This window comes from Orcinus orca, chromosome 4 (genome assembly GCF_937001465.1).
Source record: "Orcinus orca chromosome 4, mOrcOrc1.1, whole genome shotgun sequence".
NCBI lineage: Eukaryota > Metazoa > Chordata > Mammalia > Artiodactyla > Delphinidae > Orcinus > Orcinus orca.
The window spans coordinates 20,486,206-20,499,493 of record NC_064562.1 but is presented as its reverse complement, the minus strand read 5'-3'; the positions used below and the strand labels follow the sequence as shown (position 1 = coordinate 20,499,493).

Genomic DNA, 13,288 nt, shown 5'->3' with positions numbered 1-13,288 from the left:
GACCTAATGAAACTTAAAAGCTTTTGCACAGCAAAGGAAACCATAAACAAGACCAAAAGACAACCCTCAGAATGGGAGAAAATATTTGCAAATGAAGCAACTGACAAAGGATTAATCTCCAAAATTTACAAGCAGCTCATGCAGCTCAATATCAAAAAAACAAACAACCCAATCCAAAAATGGGCAGAAGACCTAAATAGACATTTCTCCAAAGAAGATATATAGATTGCCTACAGACACATGAAAGAATGCTCAACATCATTAATCATTAGAGAAATGCAAATCAAAACTGCAATGAGATATCATCTCACACCAGTCAGAATGGCCATCATCAAAAAATCTACAAACAGTAAATGCTGGAGAGGGTGCACCATTGGTGGGAATATAAATTGATACAGCCACTATGGAGAACAGTATGGATGTTCCTTAAAAAACTAAAAATAGAACTACTATATGACCCAGCAATCCCACTACTGGGCATATACCCTGAGAAAACCATAATTCAAAAAGAGTCATGTACCAAAATAAACATATGTTTTTACTGATGAAATGGTAGCACATAATCTGTCCTTCTTTCCATCAGGTCATTTAAGTATTATCGGTTAGGAATAGCACTTATTAGCCTTGTTTACTTAGTAGTAGACATAAATAGAGCTGACTACTTGAAAGTCAGTGGTAAGTAAAAACCCTTTTACGAATATCCCCACTGCCTGTAATTGCCAAATTAGTGATGAATAAGTGGACTTTCGAATTAAATATCATTAGTTGCTTTCCTTGAGTTTTAAAAATATTAAAAACAAAATAATCTTTTAAATCGTCAAAATTTGACGAGTATCATGACAAGAATAAGAGATGACTCACTTTTTTCCTACTCAGAAGATTTTTCTTAACCGAGTTTTCCAGAAATCTAAGAAGAGTAGTTTTTTTGAAAATCCATTTGGTGAAATACCTTACATTTCTTCTATTTACCGTGTCACTTTCAGCTTTTAAAACATTACTACCATTACACAGCCAAGGAACAGAGTGGTCTTGTAAATGAGCTCTGCTACAAAAGAAAATGAGGCTAACTGGAAACTCATCATGGTGCTGTTACTGGCTGAAAGATGGGTAATATCACTAAAGCCATTTGGAGATATTTCCACTCTTAAAAAATGGAAATTGTGGAACATGAGGCCCAGTCTATTTGATTTCAGGCTTAACAGCTTTCAACATATGATAGCATACATTTGGATAAGAAGTGGAAGAAAATAGAATGACTTTTTGTATGTTTTATTTATGGCTACATTGACTACAGGTACTGCAATCATCTGTCTAAATCTGGCAAAGATGTTTCTTAGGTAGACAACCTCTGGAATAGTGGCCACATCTGCCATTTCACTTTGTGTTAGTGCATTCTGTGTGCCACAGCGTGCTGAGCCTTTTTTTCCCCCTTATATTATTTCATTTAATTTTTAAAAACTTATTTTAAAACGGTTTATTATGAAGCCCCTTATAGATGAGCCATCTGAGGCCTCCTACACAGATTAAGTTTTTTGTCCTAGTTACACAAGTAGCGATTTATAGGGCAAGGTAGTCGAAGCCTAAAGAATTGCAGTAAAAAAGAATAGAGTGTGACTGTGTGAGGAGGAGATTGGGAAAAGCATATTAGAAGAGCCCATGCTTTCTTGAGATGGTCAAGCTGATTCAGGGAGAATTAATGAGAAAATGATTAACTAAAAAGCCACAGCTTACTGATTAAGGTCAGTTAGGAGGAATACACATACAAAGCAAAAACTCACAGACAGCAGTTATGAAACTGAGCAGTTTAGCTTCATAGACTGTGTTCTCAACCATTACACGCTACTGCCTCTCACCCAGGAAGAAATAACATGTCCAGGAAAAAGCCAGAATTGAAAGTATACTGTGGCCACAGTTCCCAGACAATTAAAAAAACAAAACAAAACATAAAACACCCCTCCAGAAATACCAGTTTGGAAGACCTAAGATGGGAATGCTAAGGCATAGATCTATAACCCCTAGGTCTGATTACCATAGTGAGAGCCCAGTTTTTAGGGTCCTGGAGGGAGTTCATAGGATCTGAAACCTGGCATCAGTATTTCAAAAAGTGAAGGGAACGATCTCTCGTTTATTAATAAATATATATAAGTACATAAGATATCAAGTTTATTTATATTTGGCTGAAATTATATCATCTCATAGTTCATCCAGTACTCTTTATTGTCTGGTGATGACAATCAAGGGTTTAGTGAACTACATAATGTAAGTAAATCACATATCAAATAACTGATAGTTTCCAAGACTGATCAAACTTGGACATATGAACATAATGATGACCAAATTTAAATAACGCTATAAGTATTGTACATATTTACTTATTGTTATTATTTACTACTGTCACTGCCATGACTGTGACTTAAAATAATTCCATAATGTTATTATGAATCTTTAACAGTTAGGCATTTTGTTAAAATCTGGATTGGTGCTGAAATGGAAAAATAGTGATAATAGATGGAACAAATACATTCTTATTCAATAGATTAAGTTCTTCTAGTAAACAAAATAAGAAAAATCTTGATAGTGAGAAAACTCATCTTTAAGATGAGAAATAAATATGTGTTTCAATCATTGATTTTTCTGCTGATTGGGATAAACAGTGGATTTCCCATGGTGCTGTGTATGCTTGGTCCTTCTATAAAACAGTTTAAAAATGCAGACTCTTCTAGTTTCTTTCCATGTAATTATAAACTGAGTTATAAACTGAGTTATAAACTGAGATTTCGGGGATTCATGAAGTATTCATATTTAGTACTGGATTGTTGTGATTTTATTATCTATTGTAATCTACAGTATATCCCATTCTTGTTTTTTCAATTGTCCTGTTACATTTCTCATTAACACTGGCTAAGTTTATCTTTGTAAAAAAGCATCATAAATATGAAGAAAATGTTTGAAATTATTGCTGTTAATCTACACTGGTGCTGTTATTGTTTTGTATTTAATTTCATTACTGACATTTCAAGGATTTTAAAAGAAAAAATATAGTTTTTAGGAAATTTTAATTATAGACTTTTCATTATCATTTTATACTATCAAGCCCTGGTTAAGAATTCATATTTTGTATTTTATAAAGTACCTAATACATATTTAACATTTGAAAAGTAATATTCATTATGGGGAAAATATTAATTATTTTGCAGTATACCTCTTTGATGAATTAGACCCCTGTTATTTTTTTCTTGGTTAGTTTATTTTACAGTTGATGAAGATCTCTAGATGTATAGTGAATGCTGTAATGAAACTCACTTTTATCTCAGTAATTGCCTGATTTCAGAAGTTTACACATTCTGCTAATGAATCACACATATTCGGGCAGGCTGGTTTGTACTTGAACTTATCATCCACTAAAGTTACATAAGCCTGGATGGTCTACAGGGGGAAACAGATACGTACTTGTGGTACCCACTGTGTTTAACATCTGACAAAACCTCTAAATGCAAGATCGTTCTCTGCAAAACTGCAGATTTTGGAAAAGAAAAAGGTGTAGCAGATAGAGGATTCAAAAACCAAACCAGTAAATTAATAGGTTAATCTCCTCATGCTGAGAATTAGACATAATATTAGTTCCTTAACATTAGAACTTTTATTGTCTTGGAAAAATGTGTCTATTATGGAAAAAAAATTGGGTTGCAGTAAATGAAGTTGAAAGGAGAGTGGAATTCTAATGGTGAAAATTGCTCAGCAATTCAGTAATGTCTTCTCTAAGAGAAAAATTACAACCTGTTAGTTTCATGTGAACTGGAAAAACGTGTAGAGGTAGTTATTCTACTTCATGCACATCTTCCACGATGATAAAAGCCAGTATTTTGGAGGAACTAAAAGATCTTTATAGAAAAATAAACAGTGAGTCAAGAATTAAAAGCTCTTGACTTCTAAATCATAATACTGATGCAATTTTGAAATGCCAGTCCATGAAAAATCTATTTTCACCTGCAATGTATTATTTCACTGATTTGTTGTTTTCTGTAAGCATTCTCTAAACTGGAATTCTATGATATTATAAAAATTTTGCTTAGTGTCAGTACGAAGTTGACCCAATGATTTTCTTTGGATTTCCTTTAATATAGACAAGTAAACAGGGCCAAATGCATAAGTCTGAGCATTAGTTCAAAGCTATTCTAAGTAGTTTTATATGAAAGTATGTATTTTTATCTTACGTTTCTTTATATGTTTTCCACTCTGGATGGCAGCTGTAGCAGAGTTCTTTTCAAGCTATCAATTGTGTAGCAATTATACTGGGACCTCATCCTAATATGTTCAGTGCATTCTACTGTTTACATTTTCTAATGTAGCGATTTAGTTGCCAATGTAGATTTAGAAAACAATGGAATTCTTTGAAAAAATAATTAACTTATAATATGAGTATACTTATTTGCAGAATCACTAAATTGATTTAGACATGCATACTTGATTACACATATAATGTACGCAGGGTTGTTGTTTTGAGCACCTTTTCAACAGAGAGTTAGCAGTACTTCTGTTAGTCTGGAGATGCAAGGCCTAGGCTTGGTCCTGGTTGTGCTTATCTTTCTAACTTGTCCTCTATCCTTGAGATTATTTTCTCAAGGGTCTGTTTGTCCTCAATATGCTGGCCATTATCTTCTCTCCTGAGCAGTGTGCCAGTTCTAGGGACTCTTAGACTCGCCCTGTGACTGACTCGTTGTCTAGTTTGTAGATCCCAAGAGCTTTCTCAGCTAACTACAAAGAGCCCCTTGTTCCTGCCCCAGCTGTTTATTGCATTTCTCTTTAGCACTACTTTGCTGTAATCTACAGTGAGTAAAGTCTTGACCTTGTTTAATGACTCCCTAACTGCTGCACTGACCACTAATCTCCAAATACTTCCTCCTTTGTGGTAGGTGGCTTTACACACACACACAAACACACACACACACACACACACACACAAACACATTTAAATTAATGTTTATATTTATATATACTTTAACCTCCTAAGTCTGTGATTTCAAAGTTTAATAACTAGCTCTCTAGCAATGATATGAGAAATAAAAGCTATTTCCTTCCCTAAAAAACAAAGACAAAGGCTTTCTGTATGTTTTCTAGTTCCTCCTTTAAAATTCTGTACTCCTCTTCAGAAGCCTTAGATCAAAAGTTACTGAGACCATTCTTGTGTGAGAATCATTTCCAGTAAACTTTTATTTACTGTGGGTCAAGAGTTACTGGGGGAGGGAAGCAATATTAAAAGGCAATTACTCAAAAGTAATTGTTTGCTTAGGTATTACTTAGTAGTTGGTTATTTAGGCATAATTTATGTATTTCCTGATAGTAGACGAGAATGAAGAAATAAATGTGTAAGCATTGCAGGATGTTGATCCCTCTTGCACCATTTGGTTGTACTGAGGATGTTAGAACAGCCAGGTTCAAAACCACTTAGTCACCTGACTTAGAGAAGGGACCAAGGAGAAGATTATGGCAACCTTACCACCTTCTCAACAAATAGATTCAACTGCTCAGTGTACCTGGTAGTTCTTACTTGTCCAGTATAAAAACAAGTGGAGGACTGCATCAGGTTGCTAATGGCTGAGGGTAGCAGTGGTCCAGAGAAAAACCCGTATGCTTTCTTTTGTTATCTTTGATGTGTTCATTTCATTAAATGCCATAACTATACATCTGTGATGGAAATATATACAGTTCTGGTAATAATCTATTGAAGATATATATATTTTTGAATGTTCAGCCAGATGGATGGCTATTTCATAGAGACTAGCTTTTACTACCTGTACTGTGTTCCTATGTTTTTGGTGCTTTTTCAGTATCGTAGTTCTCTTAGAGCTAGCCCCTAGTTGAGTTCCTGCCTGCCAGCAGTGTTTCGTTGGAAATGAGAAGCAAATAATGGGAAGCTAGGGAAATAGGGGAAGCAGGAGTGTTTGGTGAAGAATGAGCTTGCCTGGAAGGTAGAATAGAACTTGTCAAAGCCTGGCTGTTCTAGAAGTGCTGTTAAAGCCAATGACATTGAAGATGAAAGGACCTAGCCTCGTGGGGAATTAGAGGCTGTGAGCAGCCAAGCAGATGGTTTGCCTCATTAGCTGACATTTGTTGTACTTTACTTCTCTTTGGACACCAGCGTGTTAGGTACCCAAGAGAATGGAAGGTGCGGGCCACGGCATTACAAAGAAGGAAGGTTACCTGGCTATACTTCTCACTTACCATCACGTGGAAGTACCCTTCCCTCTATGTGATGCCCTGGCCCTGCCCTCCATCCTCTTGGGTACCTAAGTGTGGATATACCTCAGCATGGAGATCACTTTCTTCCTGATGTTGGATATTAAAATGGTAAATGTTCCCAAATATTAGGACTTTGGGATAAATCCTTTATCTGAAAGCTGCAATGCACAAGGCCTGAGCAATAGCCACATTCAAATGCACAAGTAAATTTGCTCTTTGTCGTCACCTTTGTTAGATTCACTCCTCTATCCTAGACTCTATCAAACAATCACTTCAATATTATCCTTTCACATAATAGGAAATCCCGATCTCACACCAACCTGGAATTAGCATCGAACGAAGTTGCCTTTCCAGTGTGTATCTCCCCCACATGTGAACCCTGTGAGGGGAACTGCACAAGCATGCAGAATGAGGGCTGAGTGTGCCGAGACAGAGGGTCAAAAGCCTAGGTCAGTTTAGTCTTACTCTCTGGATAAGAGTCATCGAAGAGCTTGTTATAAATCTGCATCTCTGGAGATTCTGATTCAGGACCCAAGAATCTGTAGTTTCAAAAGTTCCCCAAGTGTTACTGATGTAGAACCAGGTAAAGAAACTACCATAAACTGTGTGGAGTTCCCACATTCTCCCCCAGTCTTGCCGCACACTAATTCGAAAGTTGTGACTTAAAGGCTTAAAACAGGCACCATCTCAGACCAGTCGAAGACCTTCAGCTTCCACCAAAGCAAACTCCAACTATTGTCCAACTCTGTCAGTCCCAAGGGCCCCTCAAAACCTTGACTTCTTAGTTAATGGATTTCCAAATTCAGCACAGCACAGGCCCAGTGGAAGAATCCTAGGGTAGCACGTTTCTCGTGTACCTTTTGGGTGGTAGGCGCTATTCTCCACCTGGTCAGTGAACCAAACTGACGGCTTCACACAGGCTATAGTCCTCGTGTAGGTTATGTTCCAATGGGAAGAATCAGGGAAGAAACAGGCATGCAAATTAATCAGCTAGATCATTCCTGAGAGTAATAAGTGGATGAAGAAAGTAAAACAAGTTAATGGGAAGAAGAATAATTTTAGAGAGAGGTAGCTCCTTTATCAAAAGACCTCCTTAACACTACTGACATGTAGCTGAGACCTATTGGATGAAAAGGAGTCAGCCTGTGAAAATACAAGAAAGAAACGTGGCTTATTTGAGACAGAGAAGACTGGCATCTAGTTAACAAGAAGGGCAATAGGATGGTGACTAGATAGATAGATAGATAGGTAGATGATTGTTTTTTAAAGTTAAATAGCTTTAACTTAAACTGACCTGGGAAATCCTTACATCTCTAATAAAAATATCTCAATTTTTCGGGTGTATTTTATTTGAACTACTGTTTTCTTTCATTGGGCTTTGCATATTTTTTATGATTGTATGTGCAAGTTGCTTTCCTTCGCTGGACATTGTCATAAGAAGTCCTTACTGTAAAAGTATGATTTGAATTCTGTGGCTGGTCTAAAGTAAAGTCAGTGATGATGTGGCCATCATACAAGTAACTGAATTTCAGGGTATTTTGTTTTCCATGCCTACACCCATTTTGACTAGGGGACCTTTTAATAATAGTGTAAAAATATGATTATTAGACTTGCTACTATAATACAAATTCCAAATAATGTTTGAATCCTCCATCCTACCCCATCACCTGGCTTCATGTTTTCCCTGAGCCTTACCCCATAATTGACCCTCTGATAGGATCCTATCCCTCTGATAGGATTCAGGATAGAGAGAGGGACAGTGGCAAGGAAGTGTCCTGGTCACAGGTGTTAACATTTGACGGCTGCATCAATTCAGCTGAAACAAAGCACCCTGCTTCATACTTTCTTTCCCTGAAGTTCCTTCCTTCAACTTCTGAACTTAATGGAGGGCATGTAAAGAAAGGCTTGGTTTCCAGCCAAACCTTTTTTGTTTGTAATTTCTGGTTTGAAACATAACATGACAGGTGTAAAAATGCCTGCCATTTGAGAGAAACCTGTGATAAGTAAGCCATACCAACTGTAGTTTCAAGGAATAAATCAGTGGAAGATGAATTATCTTATTACTCATTAACTAATAAGTTTATTCTTGCCTTCTTAAAAATTTAGTAATACAGATATGCTAATTCAGTCTTCTAAATGGATTTATTATTAGTCCATTTAAGTTTTAAGAATTGTTTTATTATCTACTTATTTTTAGTTGTATTATTATCATTATTATTAATATCAGTTTTCACAGCTCTAAATGCAGCATGCAAGTCTCCCCAGAGTGGGTACTGGCATCTGTACCCAGCAGTGTTTGAACCACGACACTTGTTGCTCTTTATTTCTTTCCCTTTGGTTAAAATACAGTATATGACATGGTCTCTCACAACCCAAATTCCTCATTAGGCCAGGATAAGGACCCGTTTGCAAAGTACTCAACTGTAAGAATAAAAACGATTATTTATAAACAATTTTCTAGTATGATATTATTTCAGAAGTGGAAGAATATGTTTCTGGCATTTGTACTGTGTATCTCTTGCTCATGAGAGGGAAGAAGCTATGGGATTGGAATTTGCAGAATGCCTTAGCAGTTATAGCTCCTTGTAATTTACATCTGTTTTGATAGGTTCTAAGCTTTTTGAGTGCAGGTATTCTAAAATAGAGTCCACCTGACCGGTACCTGTTTCAGGCTTATAGAACTCTGGGTCCTTACTAGCTGTTCCTTGATGGTAAGAATGGGGATTTATAGGACATTTTTATTCACCCATTGTTTTATAGTTTTTTCATCAATGAACTTCTTTGACTCATTTTTCTTTCTATCAGCTTTCATCAGATAAAGGAATGAGGTTTAAAACATTTCAGCTTACTTGTGATTACAGCATAAGAATGTGTTAAGATAGCATCCTTTGGCCTCTTGATTTCCTATTCACTGATAACATTCATTCTATGAACCTCTTAGCATTAAAGAAACAGCCACATCACGTACATCATTCAAGCATAAAATTGTCTTAAGGTAGTAAATATATACACATGTATAAACCATATAAATGTCAAAGATATTATAACATGATGGTTGACAGCAAAATCTTTGAATTAGACAAATCTGAATTGAAACTCGGTATCGTTCTTTTTTTTTTTTTTCAGTTCAGTTCAGTTGTATCATTCTTTTTTTTTTTTTTTTTTTTTGCGGTGCGCGGGCTTCTCACTGTTTTGGCCTCTCCCGTTGCGGAGCACAGGCTCGGGACGCTCAGGCTGAGCGGCCATGGCTCACGGGCCCAACTGCTCCAAGGCATGTGGGATCTTCCCGGACCAGGGCACGAACCCGTGTCCCCTGCATCGGCAGGCGGACTCTCAACCACTGCGCCACCAGGGAAGCCCATATCATTCATTTTTAACAGTGATCTCGCCTAGCCACATAACCATAATGGAGATAATATTTTTTTTTTAGGGCTTTGAAAGTAGAAAATGAAATAGTAAGTACTAAATAAGGGGTTTTAAATAGAGAGACTACATAGCTTTTTGAAGAATTTTGGTTTAAAAGAGAAGGTGAGAAAGTTAAGAAATGTCAATTACCAGTCATTATTTATACAGTTTTACAGGATTTTTTTAATTTCACAATTTAAAATAAAATTTGACATTTGATACCAGGGTACATCTTACAAAAGTGCTCTTTTATAATATAAATTTAAATTAAATTGGAGTTTTTTCCTTTCTCAGTGGTACATAAAATAATGATGTGTTTTATAATTGATGGCATTTTAGAGTCAGTGAAATACAGTTTTTATAACGGGTATCAACATTTCCTTTTCTTCAGGAGTCAATAACATGTAGTAGATACATATTTAGACTCAGTATATAGATTATGTCAAATTTCTGAACCTCTCTTTGACTAATCTGCAAAAGGAAATCCTATCCCATGACTATAAAATGTGTAGAAATCTCTTAGCAGAGTGTTTGGTGCAGAATTGTTAAATGTACAACAATAATAGCCATTATTGTTATTATTATCTTTATTTTTCCAGTTAATCTGTGAATTGGTAGAACTGGATGCAAAAGCCAGGTCTGCCACCAATTAAGTTTGGAATTTCTGTCTCACTTTCCTGTTTTACAAAAGAACGTTTTGGCTAAGATGACCTCTAAATTCCTTCTGGTTCTAAAATTTTGTAATTTTACTGTCTAATTCAGAGTCTTAACAAAATGTAACCATCAGATGAATTTTCTTTGTTTCTTTCAGTTTGCGGGGACATCCATGGACAATTCTTTGACTTGATGAAGCTCTTTGAAGTGGGCGGATCTCCTGCCAACACTCGCTACCTCTTCTTAGGGGACTATGTAGACAGAGGGTACTTCAGTATCGAAGTAAGTCTGCATCATTTCTTCTTAGCTGCTCAGTAATGGATCAACAATATCTTAGCAAAATAAAGTGGTATATGTATTGCCTTAAGGAAATCCCTAGTCTTTAACAATGAACTTTAATACACATAAATGTGTGGGAAATTCCATATCCTATTTTCCGTTGATTCTCATATGCTTTTTATTGCATAGAAATGCCAAGGAAATGGCTCATAGTAAGATTTTGCCTTTCGTACTTTTTATAGATTTGCAACTTTGCAAAACTTGCATGATATTTGACATTAGATAATTCTATCTCCTGTTGAGACAATGAATCAAATTTGATTAAATAAGCAGGAATGTGTTTGCCTGGTTATGTCTCATAATTATGAGACAGTAAGTTATTTTTGTAAATTGATAGTCAAGTGCATGTGTCTGCATTTGTGTGTATGAGTCTGTATGAGTACACTGACAGCTGCTATATTTTGTCTTTTTTGGCACCTGTCATCTAATAGGGTAATTTGTCAAAATCATTAGTTAAAACAAAACAGATAACCTTTGAGTAGAGGTTCTTCCTCAGCCTCCCAACTGCATCTGCTTCAGGTAAGTAGAAGTTACGTTCAGAATAAAGACAAGGCTCTTGTTTCATTCAGATGTTTTCTCTTTCTGGTGCTTAACATGGTGTTTCATACATAGAAATGACTCATTAAATATTTATTAAAAGAAATAGTTTGAAATAAGAATAAGTTTTAAAGAATCAGAGCTCATGCTATAGTAGCTGACATTATATGTGCTCTTGGAAATAATGTGTTAAAAAGGAAAACAGTTATTCTTAATTAAAGAGAGAAATCAAATTTACTGAAGTCTCACACCAGTGTCATACATTCATAACAATCATTTATTAAAGAGATTCTAGGTTTTTAAATTTTCATCATAATATTTCATTTATTATAGGAATATTTAATGTTGAAAAACATGTCACTCCTAAATGGCTTTTGTTTTTAAACTATTATACTAACTTTTGGAGGGGGGGTTATTCAATTCACCTCCCATCATTGACTCTGCATATATGTATATATATATATATGGCCCACCAATATATTAATCACATTTAAGGATCTCATTTAAAGATCACATATTTCTTAATCATTCATGGTGGTAAGGGAGGGAGGGGTGGTGTTGGTATATAAGTCCAAAAAGAGGAGTACATTTAGGTATTTCTTCAATGTATATGTACTGTAATTAGGAGAATTTAAAGGAATATACATCCTTGCTCTCTAGAAACCTAAATCTGTGTAGGAAAATATAACTGTAAAAAGCTTTATAGAATAAGAAGCCTAGAACAGATGGTTCCAGGATTCAATTATTATTTGAACTGATTATTAAAATCTTGGGATAAAAAAGGTACAGAAAATAATTACCATTGGAATATAGATGTTTGGGAGAATATCGAGGGCATATATGGCTGGGGTTAGAAACAAAAAACAAGTAAGATTTAACTAGGAGGGAAACTGAAGTGAGAAAAGTACGGAGGAAGAAATTAGCAAACCTCATAAACTTCATTCATGGGTTAACTTGACCAATATGGCAGAGAAGTGTGACTGAGTACAAATTTTGTAAGACCTTTGTATCACATTAGGGCTAGTATCTGCCAAGAGTAAAGGGAAAAAAAACCAAACAAACATAATGGTGGTTTGAACAGGATAGAAGTTTATTTCTCTCTCTAGTAAAAGCTGATAGATGGGCGGACCCTGGCTGGTGTGACCCCGCCTGGTGCCAGGGCCCAGGGCCTCTGCCTTATTGATATGACGTGCGTGGCCTCGTTACAAAGTCAACCTCATGACCCAAGACTGTTACACCAGCTTCATCCCTCATATTCCCACATTACATGCAGCTAGAAGGAAAAGAAGGAAGAAAAGGGTATGTCCTCTCATTTAAGGATGTTTCCCATAAGTGGCACTGTTACTTCCCGTGGGCCAGAATTGGTTTACCTTGCGGTATATGATTTCCGTGTGTAGCCAGATTTGAGAAAGACTGCTATAAACAGAAAACAGTAATGGGAGATAAAGAGTTTCTGCTACTTCCTTTAAATTAGGGTCATGTGGAAACTAAGGAAATATTTTTAAAAATGATTTTAGTGACTTAAATTTATCTTATTCATTTAATATTTATATGCTCCTATGGAAGGTTCTGAGGATAAATGAAATCGGTGTTCTACTTTTCTTGAAGCCCATCTTCTAAGCAAAGAATGGCAAAGACTCTCCTGTTGGGAGTGATTATATTTTCTTAATCTTACCAGTCTATTTACCTTTGATTTTTTTACGAGAAGAGTTCAGGCTTCTGAATCTCTGGCCTCAAACCTTTTGAAACTTGCCAAACTCTCTCTAATTAGAGCTTTTTAGAACTGTTTCCTTAAAGAAGTTGTGAAGCAGTAATCACTGGTTCCTCAGTAGATTTTTATTTTAGTCTACAATTAATCTAGATTTTTGAACTATGAAAGTTGTGGTAGTTTATATAATATGTCCCTTCTGCAATTCAAGCAAAGAATCAAAGTCTGAAACCAAATGTTGGTGAAATATCGAGTGTGTGTATCATAGGACATTTAAAAGTTCTGAGATGCATATATCAGAGTCCCCATCTTCAAAAACAGCTCTTTAATTCAACTCTAGAAGTCTGGGAGTATAGCCCCGGGGACTTACCACATACACAAAGAAATGACAAAAGTGTGATAGCC

General features: G+C 35.8%; 1 protein-coding gene across 3 annotated transcripts in view; it reads left to right on the top strand.

The window, feature by feature from the left end:
* The window catches only part of PPP3CA (protein phosphatase 3 catalytic subunit alpha), a 297,373-nt gene that overhangs the window by 210,398 nt on the left and 73,687 nt on the right, over positions 1-13,288 (top strand). For all 3 annotated transcript variants that reach the window (XM_004263566.4, XM_033401986.2, XM_033401991.2), the window contains exon 3: positions 10,457-10,581. In XM_004263566.4, the coding sequence (XP_004263614.1) occupies positions 10,457-10,581 (125 nt within the window). The remainder of the gene's footprint in view (positions 1-10,456; positions 10,582-13,288) is intronic.